The sequence below is a fragment of the Dendrobates tinctorius genome, unplaced genomic scaffold (genome assembly GCF_039654945.1).
Source record: "Dendrobates tinctorius isolate UK_male_01 unplaced genomic scaffold, ASM3965494v1 ptg000008l, whole genome shotgun sequence".
Lineage (NCBI taxonomy): Eukaryota > Metazoa > Chordata > Amphibia > Anura > Dendrobatidae > Dendrobates > Dendrobates tinctorius.
In genome coordinates this window covers 14,156,367-14,180,188 of record NW_027361676.1, presented here as the reverse complement: position 1 = coordinate 14,180,188, position 23,822 = coordinate 14,156,367, and the positions used below count along the sequence as shown (strand labels likewise).

Here is a 23,822-nt window from a genome sequence, read left to right as displayed (position 1 = left end):
GTTTACATAAATCCTCCTGTAATATAAAATTGTCCTCATCTGTATTGATTACCCTGCAGAGTTTTGTGTCATCTGCAAATATTGAAATTCTACTCTCTATGCCCCCTACAAGGTCATTAATATGTTAAGAAGAAGGCCCAAAACTGACCCCTGTGGTACCCCACTGCTAACCGTGACCCAGTCCGAGTGTGCTCCACTAATAACCACCCTTTGTTTCCTATCCCTGAGCCAGCTCTTAACCCACTTACACATATTTTCCCCTATCCCCATCCCCCAGTGATGACAATGTCTGTTAAGTGCTGCAGAATAGGTGGATGCTGTATAAGCACAAAATAAAAAGTAGCAAAATATTACATTTATAGTAGTGTTATACTCTCTACAATTTATAACTTTGTGGGCAGTTTAGAAATTCATTTGAAGGTATTGTAATGTAATTACAACACATTACATTGATATACATTACATATTTCATAGCTTACACTTAGATAAGACTGACTAAGCCCACCTTTAAGGTGGGCTTTGTCAATCTTATCTAAATGGAAACCCTGAAATATTAAATATGTAATGTACTGTATATCAAAGGGTCAATCCAAAACTGCAGGTTATTCTCTATCTGCAGAGGATAGACTGCTGGGTGTCAGACTACAGGAACCCCAGGGATCCCAGAGAACGGGGCTTTGCAAAGCACATCCTGAATGAAATGCAAGTCCGCACGTTTGGCCTCGGCGCCAATCATTGTCTATGGCATGCTGCATACAGAAGATCTAAAGGCTCTCATATACTTAGTGTCTTAAGGGAATATCCAGTTTTATAAAATTGTGGCATATTGCTAAAACATGCCATCCCTTTGTGATTGGTTCCCTTTGTGAATCCCAGACACCCAGTTATGCAGGAACTGTTATGTGAAAATCGAAGGCGCAGCACAAAAATTACATTGATAAAGTTCACACAGAGGCAAATTAAGGGTTGATAGTAATCTATTATTACAAGAAGAGTATTCAGGAATAGAAAATGTATCAGACAAGGAAGAAAACATACATAGTGTAAATACTCACTAATAACCATTGGAACTAATGCATTGCAGTACTATTTAACATATGGTACACAAATCACACAATATATTTAATAGAGTAAATACTGTAAATAAAGTAAATTTGTGTAAGATATACTCAGAATACAACACAAAAGGAATGCAGCTTCTCCAAGGGGGAAAAATCCATACCAAAAATGAAGAAGAATGGATAATCTAATGAGAAGGAGTGAATGGCCATCTTCTCCAAGTATTGCAGCTAGCAATCGGGGCCTGCAACAAGCATTCATAGTGCACTTATAGTTTGCTCCATACTAAAAAGAGGAAAAAGACAATCTTAAAAGTCCAGTTGAGAAACAACCTGGTCATACTTTGTGAAAGGCACATAAATGTGACTTAAGGCCATTATGGTTTTATAGAAAACATCCCCATAACCCTGACAAATCCTCATCTTTATAAGACAGGCACATATGTTGGCTCTTCAAAGTCCAAGAAAATGATGGAGCAGAAAAGCTGTCCTATGGTTAAGGAAGTACAGTTTGGAGCCTTAAAGGGTCGGTGCCTGTAAATGATTGTGCCTGGCTGCAAGTTGTTAAAAAGAAACAAATTGGGCTTTACTCCCCTTCCCCAGGCCCACCAGTCTATAGCGATGCTCCCAGTGTCTGGCCTCGGCTGTGGCGCTGCCGTCACATCGACAACATGGTAGCTAATTAGTACACTCCGCACTTTTGAAAGGTGAGCTATTGGCAGAGCTGCAGAACTTACTAATCGGCGGCCACACTTTTGACGTGGCAACAAATGTCAGAAACCAGGAGCATGGACATAGACTTACCAGTGGTGGTGCGGAAGGTGAGTACACTGCGGTTTGTGCCCGTATAACAACCTGCAGCCGAGGACATTCACGTGCTAATAGGGAACAACCCCTCTAAGGCTTAACCCAATACAAATTCTAGAGTAGGGCTGGATCTATTAGTGTTTTGCCAAGTACACTGTCTTCTCAGTTAATAGAACTTTCTGTAGCACAACATTCTAGGACACATATTATGCACTGTTCCCTTGTGTAACCATACGTAGGTTCACTTTCATTTGATAATATTGATATTTGGATAGTTCACTTTTGCCTGAGATATAAGGCGACGCGCCACCATCAGTAAACATCACAGGTCACCATTTAGAAATACCCGTGGCTCTGATCATTAGGTCACGGCTCAGACAGGCAATTTTCTCATACATGTGGCAGTACTAAGGTGGAAGCACTAGTCAACCAAGACTACTGCGGTGGGCCAGAGGGGCTGTGATGTGCATACTGATCCCTTGGAAAACTAAAGAAGCAGGAATTACATATGTGGATCCCTTGGGAGGCAGATTGGTTAAATCTTACCCCAATAAATAACCACAGCCCTATTAACATTAAATGAATAGTAAGCCGGAGGTGTGATGACAATGATTTTCCAGCGCTGTACCATGATCAGGAGAGAATTAAAAGGCAACTATGAAAATGAATATTTGGAGTGCTCAGTAATCACACAAGGATATACCTCCATGTGATGAACAAGGTCAGGTACTAAGGGGACTGCTATCATGAAATATGCCCTTTTCTTCCTAGAAACCGCATCATTCTTGTTCATGGGCTGTGTCTTGTTATTGCACGTTCTCTCTATTCAAGTTAATGGGGCTAAGCTGCAATGCCAGACAGCCCATGTGCACTCCCTTAAAATGCTCAAGCAGTGTGTGTTGACAAAGATTTTTTATTATTTAATATTAAATTAATGACATCTGTCTCCAGCCATGATATTAAGGGTTTGTATGAGATTTAAAAAAAAAAAAAAAAAAAAAAAAAAAAATAATCAAAAAACCCACCAGGTAATGGCAGCATAATCCATTAATGTAAAGCTACAATACCGTACACAGTCCATAACAGTCTCACTGTTTATAGGAGAAGAAAAAAATTTACAATGCCTTCAAAAGCGCCAAATCAGCCCTGATAGTATATCATTTGTCATGACTGCAAGATACCGCTTCATTTTATTGGCACTAGCAGAAATGGTGGTCTAGACCACGTCTCATAGACTGCACCGACACATGTGTCAGCACAGCCTAGAGGATGGAGTGGGTAGCACATGCAGGTGACGGTGTTTTCTACCTCCCAGATCTGCAGTGTCTGGCCATAGAAGGAGCATTGGGTTTTAGATTTAGATTTTTAACAGGCTGCTATTATTGTATTTTTATATGTAGGTCATAATGAATGTCCAGTTTAAAGAGAATGACCAGGTTTTTGCCATCTAATTTGAAAACAGCATCTTGTAGGGGCAGAGATTCCAATTCTGCTTACTGGGCTACTGTAGTTTTCATAAATGATCATCAGCAGATCACCACTAGAAAACTAGTAAATCTGTTGCCATGTAGTCCTCCATATTCATGAGATCTGTATAACCCCACCACTGACTGGAAGCTTTCTGCCTATGCACAGTGTACACAGAAAAACTGTCACTCAGTGGTGTGGGTGGGGTTATACAAAGCTTAGCATTCAGAGAACTGCTAGATCTGCAGAAGAGAAATGTGTTCTCTTATCAAAACTTCAGCCCCAGTAAGTGATACTTCCCTGGAATCAGGCTCTCTGTCCCTACATCATGCTGCTCTCAGATTCCTTTAAAGCTGGCCACATAGCTCAATATTTTTTTATTGCATCAGTCATTAATGGAGACCTATAACAGAAATACAATATGGAAGGAATGTACATAATCCTTTCCTCACAGAAATGAGAAGGAATACACACTCTCCTGCACAGCAAGGAGGGAAAGAGAAGGTCGATATCTCGGCTACCGATGGCGTCTGGCATGCGCAGCTGATTATCCTTCTCCATACAATACATCCCATACAGATATGGAGATTACATTTATCTGGTGGGCAAGTGGCTTTCATTTACTTCATTCTATATAAATACTATTAAGAGAATAATCTAAGGACCCTGAACCGTTATGCGCTATACAGACATTACATGGGATAAACAGGCTCACTTTGTAATATCGCAGGAATTCTATTTAAAACAACTTTAATATTAAAGAGACTTCTCAAAACTATTAATAGATGTAAATATAAAAATCACTGGCGATCAATACAAATAACGAAAAACACTCCTTAGAAGTGATAGCGTCATCCCCCAGGCAGGCACTACCTGTGCTTCCTCTCGTCAATGCTCGGGCTGCATACAGACATTTTTCTCATGGCTCTTTGTGGCAGATACAAGTCTCACTTTCTTAAAATAATGAGACTTGTGTATAAATTTACATTATTAATCTTCAGACATTAATTTTTTCATAAACCAGGAATTTTTTTTGTTCAATTCTTAGGAGACAAAAGGTTTAAACTTCGAATTGCAAAACATCTTATTAGAAAACGTATGCTGCAGTCCCATGTAAATGATATTTAGCGTTTCCGTGGGAATGCACGTGCAGAAAAAGAAAAAAAAAAATTATGTACTTAGTCCCAATCTTACAGTGCAAAAATACATTTCTATTTTACTGTAGTAGAAGAGCCTTCCGTCCCCGTACTGAAAGATACACAAGTTACATACAGTATTTTTCACCATTAACAATCTGACAAAGTATTAAAAAAAGGACATTGGTCTGTGGATAGAAATCATTAAGATAATTGCTTTATCCCATCCCCCTTTCATCAAATTAAATGCATTGGTCCTGATCGGAGATTGCCTTTTTAAATTACTGCTCCTCGAGCCATGATGGGGCGTCCACTCCTGGGGTTTTCAATTTAACGTGGAATTGCTTCAAAGTTTGTTCAAGCTGCTTCTGGTTTCCAGCAAAGTAGGCAGCAATAGCATTGTGGAACAAGACAAGCTGGTTGTGAAGAACTTTAACCTAGACAAAACGGAGAAAAAATCATCAATTGGTATAGAGCTAAGAATCACTTCTTAATAAAAGATAACCCCTATCTGTCCGAAATGAGGCAACAAACCCCCACAGACATTCACAGCATTGCTACACTGCTAATAGTCACAACGGTTCAGATTGAGAAACAATTAATATGCTACATTACTGGGGTACCCCCTCCTTCCCCAATATTGTGCTGCACCCAGGATCTGCTGGTCACAAGGCTGGGAGAGCCAGGTCGTCGGAAGTAAGATCACCCATATTGGTTGTCAGCCCCATTTCCTAGAAACAGATATGGTAATTATGAAATGTCTGTATTGACAGGACTTTGCATTTCCGGATTATTATTATTTTTTTTTTTTTACAGTAGTGGGCAGTTGAATGCAAATCTAAATTGTACTTGAGAATGTGTAATGAAAGCCTACAAAAAAGGCTGCAATTCCTATAACTATGGCTGGAATCACACAGGCAGTTTCCAATGCAGATTAAAAAAAAAAAAAAAAAAAAGAGGAAGATCTAGAAAGAGGGCGATTTCTCGCTTTTTATTTACCATTCCTTTTAAATAAATACCTGGATTTAGCTCAAAAAGCTGCATCAAAACTGAACAAGAACTGCTTGTCTGATTTCAGCCATAATTCACACTACTATGCACAACCTGACATTTTTGCCTCAATGTATTTTTTTTCTAAAATGGGCGACATATGCAAAAATATGCCACACAAAGCATGAATAAGTCTGAAGTCTGGTAAGCTTGGTTCCAAAAATGTAATTGTGGTGAATTGAATGACTGTTCATCAAAAGAACTGCAAAGCCTCTATTTAGAAAATACCTGAAAAACACTCCTAGGACTATATCCAACCCCTATTAAGTTTTTCAATACCAACTTAGTAATGTCAAAGTGACCTCAACATGTATGGCTATGGGTAAACTGTGGGAACCAACAGCCTTTTCCTCACACACTAATTTCGCTGATGTGTGGTCACAGAACACTAATATAATTTGTTCCGCATTTTATAGCTTGAACTCCTTATTTAGATGGCCAAGCTGTGACTTACTATCCAGATTCACCACAAAATGGCAGCTGCACTTCCTGCTTCTGTCTTTCTACAGGCTATGATATATATATACACACACACATATACACACACACACACACACACTAACCAAAAAGCATGACTTGTGTTGAAAAAAAAAAAAAATTATATAAACTATATAGGAAGTCTTGTGTACCACAAAGGAGTGCTAAAAAAAATACAATTTGTCTGGCATAAAAGTCATGCAGCCACGTTATTGAAAAGTGAAGACGCAAAAACAAACAAAAAAAAATTTGGCTGTTCATTAAGCCCCTTTTAGGTCTGGTCATTAAGGGGTTCAAAAAGTATTACGATATCAAAAACAAGGTAATTAATAGATTGTTTCCAGATACATGACTTGCATCTGGAGCATATTGGAGGTCCCTCAATTAATTACAATTCTTCTGTGATTCTTCCGATAGTGGTCCCTTTACATGGTATACTCTGAGGGTCTTTTTCCAACTTAGTCCATTACTGATCATGTGTAACACGCTACATTTGGCAGACCCCATATCTCCATACCTTTTACTTGCTATATACAGAGCCACTTTACTAAACATCATGCACTACCTAAACTTTGCCGAGCCCCTAGACTGTACCCCCTTCAATCTACTATACTTTATATAGCCCACTGACTCCACACACTTCGCTCTACCAGCGAGAACCAGGAACCTGCTGAGAGTTCTGCTAATCACCTTCAGGATTTCTAAAGTATCTTCAATGCAGGAAACTTCCAACAACTGTGAATGAAAGCCATTTCTTCTATATCATACCAGCTTGAGTGTATAGGTTATTTATCATGTGGTAACAACCAGCTTAGTGTTAAGTAGCAATGAAAAAGTAGGACATAAAGACAGCAAACTAAATAAATTCACATCCGTTCACAAGTGGTTGAAAAGAAACCTTTACTTGAGGAACAAGAGGCCCTCTTAGCATACAGTAGGATTAAAAGCTTCTTCTACGCAGAATAAATTGCAGTTCTTTGTCTCTCCTTACAGATCTTGCTCAGGGGTCTAAATATAATTTGTAATAAGTTTATATAATCAGCTTTTAGCAAATAGTGAAGACAAACGACACTTTCCCAGAAAATTTAATTAGACTGCTCAAGGCAACCATATTTAACTGCTAAGCTGCTCAGAAAGTTCACTGCGGCCCCAAACAGCAAAGGCCCTCTAAAGTAATAGCCATCAAGCAGCAGAAGAATGCTTTGTTCTGTCCCAATATGTGCCCAGTCCTTTGTGAGACCCAGGCAGCATGATGTCACCTCCTCACCACCAGCTATTTAAAAGGTCTCCTCGTTGATAAGATGGCAATGAGAGTAAAGAATGAAAACATTTTATCCTGAAGAAAACAAACCCAGATAAAATTCTTTACCATACATTATTTATAAAACTGCTACATATCTTACAAGAGTATATACCAAATACATGACAAAGGATTAAAGCTGCAGGAAAAATGTAAAGAAAACAATAAGGTGTTTTGGATACAGTCACATGGCTCAGAGCTAGAAATCAACAGGAAAGGACAGGCTGACATTCATGAAGGCACGCTCTAAAATTACCCACAAGGCTACTGTAAAGCAGGGCCTGTCTGCGGATGGGCCGAGTGTAAGCATTCTTACAGAAAACTAAATATGCAAATTGTCTCTTCAGAGAGGAAGAGGACTATAACTCTAGTACCACCTATTGGAAGTAGCAATCCAGAATGTCAATATCGACCCTTTAACGAGCCTTGCCACATGAGTTAGGATAAAAGCCAAACCAGAATCTCAATTTGCAGACACTGTTTCGGGGGTACTGCTTCTCATCAGTGCAAAGTGTGAGATCTGGTTTGGCTGGGTGAGAGGCGTCTGACCGGAATCCAAGGGGTAACGAAACTAGTTCTTACACTTTAAACTGATGAGCGACAGTACTCTGAAACACTGCAAATTGAGATTCTGGTTTTAGCCAATATCCCAGGTCATGTAGCAAGGCTCGTTAAATGGTCAATATTGACTTTTAGGAGTGCTACTTCCAACAGGAAGCACTAGAGTTCTAATCCTCTTCCTCTCTGAAGAGACAATTTTCATATTTAGTTTCACAGAGGAGAATTGCAAGGTTTAATACTCTCCTCACCTTGGCATGTCAGGCTTGACATGTCACTCTCCCCAAGGAGAAACCTTACCCCTTGGATCCCTAACAGAAAAGAACAATACACAAGGATGAAGCAGAGGTGGCTTTCAGCCTTATATATTGCTGGCTATCTATTTGGTCTACCTCTGTATCCCAGCTCTGCTTGCATTTTACAGATATCTGTTATGAATGAGTCACCGTAGGAGGCAAAAACAGAAATGCTAGCTAAGTCCAGAAAACCAGAGAAGTTGGCAGCTATCGGATTGCAGACCCCTGAACCTATCAACAACTAGCAGTAGCCGCGGGGGGTTCCTATGATGCCCTAGACCCCTCGATCACAGCCGGAGAACTGCCTAGCCTAAAGACAGAAAGGGAAATCTAAACTGCCCCAGAGCAGACCCCAAAGCAATAGGCAGCCCCCAACATATGACGGTGAAGCAAGAAGAAAAAACACAAACACAGATAGAAAGATAGACTGAGCAAATGATGGGGTCCAAGCTAACTAGATAGGACAGGATAGGAAAGCTGCTGTCTGCAATCCGCGAAAAACCCTATCAAAATAAGAGCCAACAGACTGACAGGGAAAAAGGCCCTGAAGACGCTAGGCTTCAGAAAGACTGTGTCAGTGCTCAGGTATTTTCTGAAGACAGAGCAAACCGACAAAAAAGGAATTCAGCTCACCCCAGCAGGGAATGGCAGAATCCAGAAAAGCAAGGCAAACTAAAACCAAAACACAAATGCAAAAAGGCAAAGCAGAAAACTTTGCTTTTGAGGAGCAGGAATCAGACTGGTCTCCTAGAATTCCACAGAGAAATCACCAGCGAGGCAGAAGGGCGTCGGCTGCCTTATATCCAGTCAGAGATCCCCGTCGCCCAGTCATCCTCTCCCAGCTCAGGTGCTTGGTAATCAGCCTCACTACCTTCCTTCACCAGAAGAGGGAGTTCATCAGACCTCAATGGTGAAGGGGAAAATGAACTCATAAGATATCAGAATTATATAAAGGATCTTTATATAAGGCATCTTAGTCAATAAGAAGCTAAATTGGAGTGCCCAGTGTCAGGCAGCTGCCACCAAAACAAATAGGGTCATGGGATGCATTAGAAGAGGTCTGGGGACACAAGATGAAAACATAATTCTCCCTCTGTACAAATCACTCGTCAGTCCACACTTGGAGCATTGTGTGCAATTTTGGACGCCGATGCTCAAGAAAGACATTACTGAACTTGAAAAGGTTCAAAGGCGGGCTACTAAAATGATAAATGGAGTTGGTTCATTACAACACCCAGAAAGGTTATCAAAATTAGGTGCATTTACTCTAGAAAAGAGAAGACTAAAAGGTACTGTCACACTAAGCGATATCGCTAGCAATATCGCTATAACTTGTGACGTTATAGCGATATTGCTAGCGATCTCGCTATGCCTGATACTTACCTACAACCCGCTCCCCCGCTGGTTATCGCTGATCGCGCGAGAACAGGCTTGACTGCGGCGCTTCCTGCTGTGACGACGAGCGTGGAGCCGGGCGGATGCAGGATCGCCTGGTGTGACAGGTAAGTAGCGACCCCCGTCCCCAGCGATGACGCTGGTGAGATCTGCCTGTGTGGCAGCTCACTAGCGACCACTTAGCGATGTACCAGCGATCCTGACCGCGTCATATCGCTGGTCGGGATCGCTGGTACATCGCTAAGTGTGACAGTACCTTTAGGGGAGACCTAATATACAGTATATGTACAAGTATATCAGAGGGCAATACAGAGATCTCTCCAATGAACTGTTTGTACCAAGGACTGTGACAAGAACAAGGGGGCATTCTCTTCGTTTGGAGGAAAGACAATTTCTGCAGCAGCATAGAAGAGGGTTCTTCACGGTAAGAGCAGGTGAGGCTCTGGAATTCTCTTCCTGAGGAAGTGGTGATGGCCAACTCACTGAATGAATTTAAGAAAGGAATGGATGCTTTTCTTGTCAGTAACAGTATAGAAGGTTACGAATAATATTATAAGTAGATGACTGACCCAGCTTAGGGGAAGGAATTTTTTTCCCTATGGAGAAAATTGGCTTCTACTCTGTGGGTTTTTTGCCTTCTCCAAGATCAACAATGCAGAATAGCTGCACTAAACATAGGCTGAACTAGATGGACATAAGGTCTTCCTTCAGCCTTCAAAACTATGTTACTATGATTACCCTTTCTTTAAGGGTGGGGTTTTTTTTTTTTGCACCCTCAACAATTTTTTTTCTCAAAAGGTATTTTTTTCTGTCTTTATTGTAGAAAATTGTTGTAGGCAGATGTTTGCTTTTAGTCAATAGGAAAAGTCTTTGTTACTTACTGGTAAAGGGACTAAACGGAACCCATGACAGCATCACGAGAGAGGGGATCCACCCACCAAGGAGAGGAAACCTACAGGCTAAAAATGGCGGCACCCCTCCCTCGCATTAGTTAGATTACACAGCATGAGGATCACCAATAAAAACAACATAAAATAACTAAGGTCGGGTACACACTTGCGTTTGGCAAGAATGCGGAGGACTGTGTATTTTCTCCTTTAAGCCCCGCCTACATGTTGCGTTCCCGTGCGGTCGGCGGGCATGTCAAAACGACGCATGTCTCTGTGTACCCAATGTTAAAGATAGGTACGCAGGATGCATGCAGAACTAGGTGGAGCTTAAGGGAAGATGTGCGGAAGTAGGCGGGGCTTAAGGGAGGACGTACGCAGCCCTCTGCACTCTTGCCAAACGCAAGTGTGAACTTAGCTTAACACCACCTAAACCACTAAAAGGTGTGAAGTTGTGGAAACATAATGGTAGCAAAGTGAGTGTTCACCCACATGTGACAAGAGGGATTATAAGGGTGCCGTCATGGATTCCAAAAAATCATATTACCTGTAATTAACAGACTTTATTGATCACTCATAACAGCACGACGAGAGATTTACAGAGAAATCATCTAGGGAAGGACCACCGCCTGGAGCATCAGTCTCCCAAAAGTAAGGTCTGAGGACGCACCCATATCCAATCCATAGTGCTTATAGAAGGTAGAAGGAGAGGACCAGGTTGCTACGTAACATATGTCTGCTAATGACTTCTCCATCAAGGAGAATGTCACAGCCCAAGTAGAGTGAGTCCTTTCTGGGACCGTCTTGCCACTTGCCGAGAAGGCTAGAGAAATGGCCTCCCTAATACACCTAGCAATTGTGGGTTTTGAGGCTCTACAACCTTTCCTAGCACCCTGGTAGGATACGAACAAAGATCTATCCTTTCTACAGTCTAGGTATCTAACTACACATCTCCAAAGATCCAAAGTATGCAGTTTTCCCTCCTGGTTCTTTGGATTGGAACAAAAGGAGGGGAAGAGGACTTCTTGCAGACTATGGAACTGTGACGCTCTAAGCCCAACCCAGCTAGGAAGGTTGGGCTTAAAAGACTACTCTATTGTCTATGTTCTGGGTGAATAGTGGGGCAATAGAAAGAGCCTGTATATCACTGACTCTTCTGGCTGATGTTAATGCTACTAGCAAAGCTGTTTTAAGTGAAAGAGCCTTCATAGATACCAATTCCATAGGTTAAAAGGGAGCATCTGTTAAGGCTGTCAGGACCAGATTTAAGTCCCATGTTACTAAATTTACTTTAGAAATTACCTGGATCTTAATGATGCGCTCATAAATCGTGAAACCCAATAATTACCAGATCACAGCTGTGCAGCGCCCCGACAGTCACCACCTGTACTTTTAGGGTACTTGTGGACAAACCTAACTCAATGTTTTCTGTAAAAAATTCAAGATTTGCTATTTAACACAATCCAAAGCAAAATTCAGGAGTGGAATAGAGCCCACAGAACTGGCAGAAAGCATGAGATCAAGGTACCCAAGAGGGACATTGCCCTCCTAAGGGACATGGAGGGGACTTTTATGGCTTTCTCCACCAGTTACTGAATCTTTTTTTTTTATCTTAAGACAATGGGAAGTGACACTCCTGCACTTCCAAGCTCAAAATAAGCCCCAAAACTTCTGGGGGACTAATCTAGATTTAAAAAAAACAAAACAAAAAAAAACCTCAGTACCCAGCCCGGGCCCTCTACGGTTGCCATCTGCACTTCTAGTTCATTACTACCACTGGTGGACAGATTTCCCTACCAACAGGAAATCATCCAGATATGTAATAATCAAGACATCTTTTACCCGGATATGAGCCATTACCTCCGTGACCACCTTTGTGAAGACCCTAGGGGCTACAGTCAGGCCAAATGGGAGGGCCCTAAACTGAAATTGCCTAACCACCCCATCCATGGCTAATGCCACCTCTAAGGTATCTCTGATGTTCCATGTGTATGGGCACATGACAGTACACATCCTTGAAATCCAGAATTGCCATGAAACAACTGAGAAATTTTATTTCCGTTTTAATGGATTCCATTTTAAAAAGACTGCACCTTCAGGAACTTGTTTAGAGCCTTCAGATTAACTATAGTTCTGAAGGAGTGGTCTGGCTTGGTTATTAGAAAGAGGGGAGCAGAAGCCCCTCCCTGTTTCAGACTCCGGGATGTAAAGGAGGACTGCTTTCTGAATTAAGTCCAGGACCTCAATCTCTAATGCCAATTGCTACTTCTGGGAAGAAAGAGGAGGGGTCAATAGAAATCTTTTGTGCGGGTCCCACAGGAATTCTAATCTCAATCCTGATATAATCAGGTTGAGGATCCAGACACTGGCCCAAATGCCCTCCATCCCAGGCAGGGAAGAAGGAAGAAAGCCTTCCACCACCTATATGGGCCGGGGAGTCATTGACCTAGTTTTTTTTTTTGCCTCCTGGGAACAGATTGTGAACATGAGGCCTCTACCTTTTCTTCTAAGATCTTCCCATTTGTACTGCTCCTTGAAAGGCTTTCCCAGACAAACTTCTTTCTTTGGAAGGATCATTTAGATTAGGGAAACCCTACTTGGTATATCACACCTTTTCCAGGATCTCGTTCAGGGCAGCACCAAAGAGATACTCCCCTTCACAAGGTATGGAACACAGCCTCGACCTGGCCTGGATGTCCCCGGCCAGTATTTCAGCCACAAAGCCCTATGGGCTGCATTGGAAAGGGTGGCCGATCTTGCAGCTAACCTTAACAAAGTCCTATGAGGCATCATGTAGAAAGGCCCCTGCCCCCTGCATAAGCGGAATGGTGGCCAAGATGTCATCCCTTGCCATACGGTCTTTAAACTAGGATTCCAGTCTGTGCAGCCAGATCAAGAAGGACCAGGTGTGCATGTCGCTGCTACTGCAGGTTTCAGGGCACCAGCAGCTGACTCCCAAGTCCCCGTAATGAAGGTTTTTCACTTTTCTATCCAAGGGATCTCTCAATGCACCCATATCATCAAAGAGCAGAGAAGCTCTTTTGGAAGCCTTCGATATTGTAACATGCAGCTTAGGGGATCTGTCCCATAAAGAAGTAGACTCAAAGGGGTATTTTCTCTTGAAAGAAAAGGGTACGGAGCACTTTCTTTCCATCTTCTTCCATTCTTTTTGCATTAAGGCCCTGATTTTTTCATTCAATGGGAATGACCTTCGTTTCGTCTGGTCTAGGCGTCGGAACATTATATCCTGCACGGACCTCTCAGGCCTAGTGTCCATAATGCCGCCCATAATAGTGGATCTGACAGATTTCACTAGCCTATCCACTTAAGATGAAAACAATGGCGCCCTAACTCACTATCTGATGAGGTCAGTGAGGAGGCACCAGAGTTATCCACACAGTACGATTTAGAGGAAATGTCAAAAGGCCTCTCTAACCCTTCAATCCTTCCCTTTCTGTACCTCTTTCTCGGAGAGGGTCTAAAAGACGCTTTAATCTCTGCTCTTATGATGGCCCTTAAGCTGATGGCGAATCTAGGGGTTTCTTCTATCACGGTCTGCTCTATACAGGATTGACAGAGCCTCTTCTGTCAAGAGTCGGGCAACACTGTCTTACACAGAGCCATTCTTTGTACTTAGTTTTAACCATACACTTCTTTCCCTGACAAATGACAAGAAAGTAGGGGAACCTCATTACAAAGTGAACCTTTCACGAAGATAACTTACCACCTTGTTGTAATCAAATACTACCAGTTTAAAAGATGTACGCATTCTCAGCCGGGAGATCATCCATGGAGGCTGCTGATTCGTACACTTTGTTGAAGCTTCACTGACTGAATCCGCTTTCTCCAGCCGACCCTCATCTCTCCGTGGTCTGGCTGCCCCCTCCACTGACACCGGGACTACGATGCTCCACTCGCTCCCCATGCTGCTGCTGCTCCAAATCTATTTCCATGTTAACAAGGACAGGTGAGCTAGGAAGCCCTGATCAGAAGTGTCAACTTACCTTTATACAGGCACCTGTGCTCACTGGTACCCCCAGCATTTCCGGGTCGCATGGCTCCTGTCTTCACATGCCTCCTGATGTCAATCATCCCACGCACACCCTATAGCAGGGAGTGCCTAGCTGCATCATCCCCACACCTTCTGGTGCGGTCCCCCCTGGGTGCATCACCTATTGGGTGCAAAGAACGTAATCAGCCACGTCCCCCAGCCGCTTCACCGCTCGTCTCCAGGTGCGCGGCACTACCTGTTTCAGCGACGCTTTGCAGGGAGGTCAAAACAGGGAAAGCCATTGCTACGATCACCTGAGCCACCAACCGTGGTGCTTCCAAGTGTTCTGCACCAGCCAAGGCAGAGAAGTGATTCCCCGCCTAAGCCGGCCGGCCAGGTCTGGAAAGGAACTTTCATCTTCTACATCTTCACAGGTAAACCAGCACAGGCTTCCCCCATCAAGAACAGGAAACCAACTGATGCAAGGGAGAGGTGCTGCCCTTTTTAGCCTGTAGGTTTCTGGCCCTTGGTGGGCAGATTCCCTCTCTTGTGGTGCGGTCACTGGTGATCGATTAATAGGAAATGCTTCACAAACACTGCATTCTGTGTGTCTTTTCGTACTTTTGATGTTTCTTTGGGTCACTGATTTTTTTTTTCAGCTTCACAAAAGCAAAATAGTCTAGCTTTTTTGTTAAATTATTTTTTTCTAATATGATTCTCTATAGCAACCCCCCCCCCCCCCCGCAATTGTACATGCATTATACACATATAAACACACACATACAGTATACACACAGATTTATATTAAAAAATAGGACTTTACCATATTACAAAGGATACCAGTTGGTAATGACTTTGCCTTTTTATGCCCTCTTTTCTAAAAAGGAGGTATTTTGACCTTACATAGTTCTCATAGTATTCTTTATGGTAAATCTTATGTGGGCGAGTTTATTTTTCATAGTTCACACATGCATCAATTATCCCGTCAATTATGTATTTATGCACTCTATGATCATGTTTGTACATTTACTTGATGAATTTTGAAACCTTTGAACTTTATACCAGATTACTTGAATGGTTGTACATATTACACAAGTTATAATGTATTTAATAGTATTGCGTGGACTGTTTGTCAATTGCACATCACCGAAAACATCGCCACGCGGGCTAAATAAAAGTCCTTCACCCTTTGGTAACTATATATACACCTACTAGTGGTGAAGTTGAAATGAATATACACATCAAACAATATATATTATACATATAATATACATATTATACACGCACACGTACTATATACATGCGCATATATATATATATATATATATATATATACACACACACACACACACACACATACACACACACATACAGTATACTCCATATAGATTTATATAGTGTTCGAGATGGATTTACTAGCTTTTATTGCACAGACAATGTCAAATGTTCTTCAAACAACTTGTAAGCTAAACCCAAACATGAAGTACGGCATACAAGGTGTTTAAATTCAGTTAGTTTTCTACCTATATTTTGTGGTCCCCAAAAGAAGCCAGAGGAGAAAAGGCTAAAAAAAACACTGGCTGCTTAAGAGAGAAAGAAAAAACAATGTGTGCCGAGTTTAAACACTACAAAATAATGTATATAAAATTCTGAACAAATAGAATTTAAGAGATGTATAAAGAAATTGTATGTTAAGAGGCAATCGTATTGCACAATAGTCAAGAACAGACAACCCTAACTATGCAGGGAGAAGAGTTAATCCCTTTCTATCAGTAATAAGCTGGCTAAATCAGTAATTATTTGGTATTTGTTACTAGCACCATAAACACCTATGTAAATACAGTAATGAGATAAATCCTCACACACGTGATTTTACAAATCATTACAAGTGAGGCGTGGGGCCGAATTAAAGCCGTATAATCACTTGTACTTAGCTGGTAAATATAACAGAGTTGCTAGGAACCTGTGTAGTCACCATGTGAAATGCAGCCATAAATTACCGCATGGCCCAAGTCCTCACTGCTATAGACATGGGGAAAGGGACCAATGGCTACACAGTGATTGCTTCATCAGGCAGTGTCCAAATTAATGTTCACACAATATATAAATGCTTTGTGGTTCCTGACATTTTGGTGGTGTTCAAAGAAAGTAAACTGGTTGTGAATGCTCCATGCCAGATCAATTTTTTTTAATATACAAAAAATAAATAGCACACAAGTGGTGTACAATGAGGAGCAATTCTAATCAAATTGTCATAGGAGTTTTTTTTCTCTTAAAGGGGGTTTTCCCACAAAGTAATTTTATTCCAAGATCTATTATTTAAATGTAAAGTACCACTATTAGAGGTCTAAATAAAATGTTTCTGTGCTGAGATAATATAAATGTGCCCCTGCTGTGTACTGTCTAATGGTCGTGTCTGACCATGAAGGAACATGGTGGGCACATATCACAGACCCTGGGCAGGGGAGTATACAGAAGAGTATACAGACAGGATAGCAGAGAATCATAGCTGATTCTGTTAGGTAAAATGTTTTTAAAACAGGCAGGGAAAGGTTTTACCTCACAGAAAGCAGCATTTGTGATTCCATACTGTCCTGTCTGTATACTCGTTTGATTCCTCCCCTGCCCAGGAGCTGTGGTATGCTCAGATCATGTTCCTGTACGTTAAGACACAGCCAGTACACAGTAGGGGCACATTTATAAGATTATCTCAGCACAGGAATAATTTTGTTTAATACATTCAATTTTGGAACTAAATTTTATAAGTCACATGCTGTTCATTTCCTTGTGATCCTGAGATGGTTCTATTTCTTCATTGGGGTCCAGCTGTGTTTAATTAAACTGATAGGACTTGATTTGTAAAGGCACACACCTGTCTGCAGAGTGTACATTGATGAGAAAAAAAATGAACTTCTTTGAATTTACCAAATGGCTGCAATGAAACAAGGTGAAAAATTTAAAGGGGCCTGAATACTTTCCGTACCCACTGTAGATGTCAGTGACACACACACACACACAATATATATCACACACACACACACACACACACACACACACACATACTGTATATGTGTATTTATATTACATAGATAGAAGAAAAGCCAGCAATTCAGCAGCTGTGGTAGTGTAAAATCACTGCAGGAGCAGACAGGGTAGAAGAGATAGATTAAACTGTGTTCCAAATTATTATGCAAAAAGAGTTTAGGAGTGATAAGGTTAGAATTTTTTTGTTTGTCATTTAAACTCATTGATGGTGATGTGTGTCAGGGCTCTTTATATCACTGAAAGCAATTGCAGATACCTGTGCAAATTAGTTTGGCAGGTTTGTCCAAATAAAGGCAAGACTACTTAAGAAGGTTGTTCCACATTATTAAGCAGCCTACATTTTTTGCCAAAATGGGAAAGAAAAAGGATGTGTCGGCTACTGAGAAGCAACAAATTGTGGAGTATTTAGGTCAAGGCATGACTACAATCAACATTGCCAAGACACTTGATTGTGCAATGATCACGATGAAGTAGTATGTAGCTGATTCCCAGCACACACGTGTGCGTGCTGATAAGGAAAAATTGAGGACTCTTTCCAACAGGCAATTGCGTCAGGTTAAAAGAGCAGCTGCAAAAATGCCTTGTCATAGCAGCAGACAAGTTTTTGAAGCTGCTGGTGCCTCCAACGTCCACCGAACAACAAGATGCAGGGTCCTTCAGAGGTTTGCTGCTGTGCGTAAGCCATCCTGTCGACCACCACTATCCACTGCACACAAGCAGAAACGGCTCCAGTGGGCAAAACGATACATGAAGACTGACTTCCAAACTGTTTTGTTCACCGATGAGTGCCGTGCAATGCTCGATGGTCCAGATGGATGGAGTGGAGGATGGCTGGTTGATGGACACCCCATGAAAACACGGCTAAGGCGCCAACGAGGAGGTGGAGTAATGTTTTGGGCTGGAATCATGGGGAGAGAGATTGTCGGCCCCTTTAGGATCCCTGAAGGGGTAAAGATGAACTCCATAATCTATGTGGAGTTTTTAAAACAGCACTTCCTGCCATGGTTCAAGAGGAAGGACCGTGCTTTCCGCAGCAAGATCATTTTCATGCATGATAATGCACCGTCTCATGCTGCAAATAACACATCTGCATCTCTGGCTGCTATGGGCATAAAAGAGGACAAACTTATAGTGTGGCCACCATCTTCCCCTGACCTCAACCCCATTGAGAACCTCTGGAGCATCATCCAAAGGAGTGTCTATGATGGCGGGAGGCAGTTCACATCTAAGCAACAGCTCTGGGATGAGAGAGTTCAGAAGCTTCTTTCGAACAAGGGGTCCTACCGTCTTTCCCCGAATATAAGACACCCCCGAATGTAAGACGTACTAGGGGAATAATGGGGGATGCCTAATGTAAGACATCCCCAGTTTATAAGACATAGCGGATCAGCGGTGCCCCAAAAGTAAGACGTTGTGCGGTACCGGTATAATGCATTAGGTTTAACATACCGGTACCGGTGCCTGTGTCCCCCTGTGTCCCCCGGGCAGAAGTCAGGGCCTCTCTGATTGGCCCAGCGGCTTCTGTGAGCCCGCCCGCCGGCCGTCGCCCTGACGTCACCGCTCATTGGCCAGTGTCCCCCTGCACGAGGAAGAAGAAGCCTGCCCTGCCCTGTCCCGCACCGCAGAGGAATCGCCATCCGGTAATCAATGGCTGTGGGATACTGTACCATACCGTAATGGCAGGCTGTGGGATACTGTACAATGGCAGGCTGTGGGATACTGTACAATAATGGCAGGCTGTGGGATACTGTACAATGGCAGGCTGTGGGATACTGTACAATGGCAGGCTGTGGGATTTTTTTCTAATATAAGACATACCCCGAAAGTAAGACATAGTGGGACTTTTGGGGGTCAAAAGAATGTAAGACACTGTCTTATATTCGGGGAAACACGGTATGTGCAAATGTAACATCACCTAGAATAAAGTTTTGACTTGAAAACTGTTTGATTTCATTTTGTAATAAGCTGATAATGCTTATAATTTCACAAATGACCATTTTTTTGTTCAAAATAAAAATAAAAAGGTTGAAAACTCTGCTGTGCATAATAATTTGGAACATGCATTTTGAGTGTTTCTTATTTTTAAAAATATACTGTTTTCATAGGCAGTTTGTTCAAAAACATTGCAATTATACTAGAATATTACATGACTGGAAAATAACAATGACTGCAATTCATATAGGTAATTTAGAGGAAAATATGAGGAAATATTTTTTGCATAATAATTTGGAACACAGTGTACATACAGTAAATACAAATAGAAAAGGTAGATATATAGATGTCAGTGACAAATACAATTATTACAGTGTGTGCGCAGCTTACTGTACATTTAATAAATTATTATTTTTCTGAAAAATATGGCGTGAGCTCCCACATAATTTACGTAACCAGCAGAGGGAAAACTGACGGCTGGGGGCCGATGTTTATAGCCTGGGAAGGGGGTAATACCCATGAAGCTTCCCCGGCTATTAATATCAGCTCACAACGGTATACTTAGCCTTTACTGGCTATTAAAATGGGGGACCCCCCAAAAAAATGACAGTTAGGCTAGTCTCACACTAGCGTTTCACTGACCTGCGTCGGTCTGCGCACAGCCGCTGCTAAGCTCCGCCCCGGCCGCTCTGCCTATGGGCGCATGATGCTGCATGAGACCTGCGTACCCTATCTTTAGCATCGTGTTGCATTTTGGTGCGCTCGGAGCACCGTAAAAAGGACGCATGCGCCTGCAAACGCATACCTGCACACGGCTTGCGTACCCAATGCTAAAGATAGGGTACGCAGGTCGCATGCAGTGTCATGCGCCCATAGGCGGAGCGGCCGGGAGGAGGCAAGGCCGGGGGCGGAGCTTAGCAGCGGCCATGAGCAGACCGACGCATGTTGTGAACACTTTTGACCTAACTTCTGAGTTTGGGCTCCCTCTGGTGGTTGCTGCGGGTAATGGAGCTGGTCGAGTTGATAGAAGTCAATCACCTGAAGAGGAGGAGTGGAGATCAGGTGTTACAGATTGGGAAGATTTAAGTGAGCAGGCTTCCTTCATTTGTTGCTGGTGATTTGGTTTTCTTCCTCTGCATTTTGAAGTCCGCTTGCCTCCTGCATCGTTCAGATAAGTTATTTGTTTGCTGGAATCTTTTTGCATTTGATCCAGTTTTGCCTTTCTCGGCTTTCTGCTTTGCTGTGTGGGTTCAGCATTGTTCCCTGCTGGGACCTGTGCTGGACCCTGTTCTATATGCCACAGGTTGTGTCAGTCTGTTCACTATTGCTAGTCCCTGTTATATCAGTATCTTTTGTTTTGCTTACAGTTCACACCAGAATGCTGATCTAGTTGGGGAGAGGTCGTGTGGCCTCAGTATTTTTGCATATCAGACGTTTTGGACTTTTCTTAGTGTTTTGTGCATGATTAGAAAAAACTTTTTGACAGTTAGAGTGATCAATGAGTGGAACAAGCTGCCACGAGAAGTGGCGAGTTCTCCTTCAATGGAAGTCTTCAAACAGAGGCTGGACAGACATCTGACTGGGATGATTTAGCGAATTCTGCTTTGAGCAGGGGGTTGGACCAGATGGCCCAGGAGGTCCCTTCCAACTCTAGGATTCTATGATTGCAGACAGTATCTTTTCTGTCCCGTTCTATCTAGAAAGTTTGGGCCCCACCATTTGCTTGCTCTATTTTCTGCCTGTGTTTGTGCCTCATCTTGTCTCATCGGCAATATATGTTTGGGGGCTATCTATTCCTTTGGGGTTCTACTCCGGGGCAGTTTAGCTTTCTCCTTTCTTGCTTTAGGCTTAGTTAATTCTTTGGCTGTGTTGAGGCGTCTAGGGCATCGTAGGTACGTCCCATGGCTAATTCTAGTTGTGTTAGTTTTAGGGGTCTGCAATCCGCTAAGTTACCAACCTTTCTGGTCATCTGGTTGCCTAGCTTATTCCCCGGTTATCCTCCTCGGTGACCTAATCATAGCAGATGCAGGTCAATGAAACGCTAGTGGGAAACTAGCCTTAATAACCAGCAAAGGTGATGCAGACAGTTGCGGGCTGATATTAATAGCCAAAGAAGGGGCCATGGATACTGCTCCCCCTCAGGCTAAAAAGTATTAAGTTACGTACCGGTAACGGTATTTTTCGGAAGCCCATGACAGCACCACGAGAGAGGGGATCCGCCCTTTAGGAACAGGAAACCTACAGATACAAAAAGGGAGGCACCTCTCCCACGCATCAGTTGGTTTACAGAGCTTGAGAGGCTACCATGGTTAGTACACAACATATAATATATACAACCTATCTACCCTATATAGCAGAAATATATATATATTTTTTTACACCATCTCCCACATACCGTAAATTGTGGACAATCTTCTAAAGGAGTGCACCCCTATATGTGAACAAGGGAGGGAACTAAGGGTGCTGTCATGGGCTTCCGAAAAATACCGTTACCGGTACGTAACTTAATACTTTATTCGGACTCCCATGACAGCACCACGAGAGAATTACAGAGATGTAAACTAATTTAGGGCGGGACTACAGCCTGCAGCACCCTTAGCCCGAAGGTGAGAGCTGAAGAGGCACCCATATCTAATCGATAGTGGTTAAAAAAGGTGGAAGGAGATGACCAGGTGGCCGCCTTACATATCTGATCAATTGACACTCCAGATCTTTCTGCCCAAGATGATGCCATGGCACGAGTGGAATGCGCCCTCAGGTTCTGCGGAGCCGGACCTCCACCTGCTGTGTAGGCAAGAGAGATAGCCTCCCTAATCCACCTCGCTAATGTGCGTTTTGATACCCTACAACCTTTCCTGGGACCTTGGAAGGATAGGAATAATGCATTCTCCTTCTTCCAAGGATCCGTGGCTGCTAAATATTTAAGTAAGCATCTCCTAATATCTAATGCCTGAAGTTTTTGCTCCTTAGGGTTGGTCGGATTAGGGAGGAAGGAAGGCAGAACTATCTCTTGTGTCCTGTGAAATTGTGATGCTACCTTGGGAAGGTATGCTGGATCTGGCCTTAGGATTACTCTATCCTGTAAGAACTCTGTGTAAGGGGGCAATCTGGAAAGTGCCTGTATGTCGCTCACTCTACGTGCGGATGTTATCGCCACTAGAAAAGCTGCCTTAAGAGATATAATCTTTAATGAGGCCGAATCCAGAGGTTCAAATGGTTTTTCTGTCAAGGCCGTAAGGACTAAATTTAAGTCCCAAGGTACACATCTGTCTTTGTGTATGGGTCTCGATCTAGCCGCTGCTTTGATGAACCTTGCTACCCAATAGTTATTGGCAATATCACATGCAAACAAGGCCCCTAAGGCTGAAACTTGTACTTTTAATGTACTTGTGGAGAGACCCAATTCGAGACCCTTCTGGAGAAATTCCAGAATATGTTTCGTGGGAATTCCGTCTCTGGCGTCAAACTGAAAGGTGGACAGGAATCGCTTCCAGGTCCTAGCATAAATGTTAGTGGTAGTCAATTTCCTGCTTTTTAGGAGGGTATCAATTAACTTCTTGGAGAACCCTCTATCCTCTAACAGTGACCTTTCAAAGACCACGCCGTCAAATGGAGTCTCGCTACTTGTGCGTGGCTGACTGGCCCCTGGTAGAGGAGATCCGGAAGGTTCGGCAGCACCCAGGGATCGCATACAGACATGGTCCTCAACCATGCAAACCAGGTCCTCCTGGGCCAAAAGGGGGCAATTAATATGACTCTTGCCCGATCTTCCCTGATCTTCCTTACTACCAGAGGTAGAAGATTTAATGGCGGGAAGGCGTATGCCAGAGAAAAGTTCCATCTTATCAGGAGGGCGTCCACTGCTAGTGGATTTTCCCTGGATTCAGAGAGCAGAACGATTTTTCTTTTCTGTTTTCTCTGGTGGCAAAGAGGTCTACCTCTGGCCGACCCCATCTGCGGACAATCTGGTGGTAAATATCCCTGTTCAAAGCCCATTCTCCTTGCTTTAGAGCCTTGCGGCTTAGAAAGTCTGCCTTTACGTTGTCTTTCCCTCTGATGTGGAGCGCCGTCAAAGATAGAAAACTTCCCTCTGCTATTTGAAGGAGACGTTCTGTTGTCCGCATCAGGGCGTCGGAGCGGGTTCCACCTTGGTGGTTGATATATGCTACCGCTACCTGGTTGTCCGAGAGTATCCTCACGTGATGGCCCTGTAGGTACATAATGAGTTTTTTGACTGCCTGCTCTATCGCCAATAGCTCTCTTTGGTTGGATGAGATCTCCGTATCCAAATCCCACTGTCCCTGTACCACTATGTCCCCCATATGGGCCCCCCAACCGAAGGGACTAGCGTCTGTGGTTATAACACGGGTTATCTGCGTTATCCAGGGCACCCCTGAGGCTAGGTTCTCATCATCGAGCCACC

The 23,822-nt window shown here is 42.8% G+C and overlaps 1 protein-coding gene across 4 annotated transcripts in view; it reads right to left on the bottom strand.

Moving 5' to 3' along the window:
* Positions 1–959: 959 nt before the first annotated feature.
* ARFIP1 (ARF interacting protein 1) overlaps positions 960–23,822 on the bottom strand; it is a 222,610-nt gene continuing 199,747 nt past the window's right edge. For all 4 annotated transcript variants that reach the window (XM_073576376.1, XM_073576373.1, XM_073576375.1 and 1 more), the window contains one exon: positions 960–4,905. In XM_073576376.1, the coding sequence (XP_073432477.1) occupies positions 4,750–4,905 (156 nt within the window). In that variant the 3' untranslated portion in view covers positions 960–4,749. The remainder of the gene's footprint in view (positions 4,906–23,822) is intronic.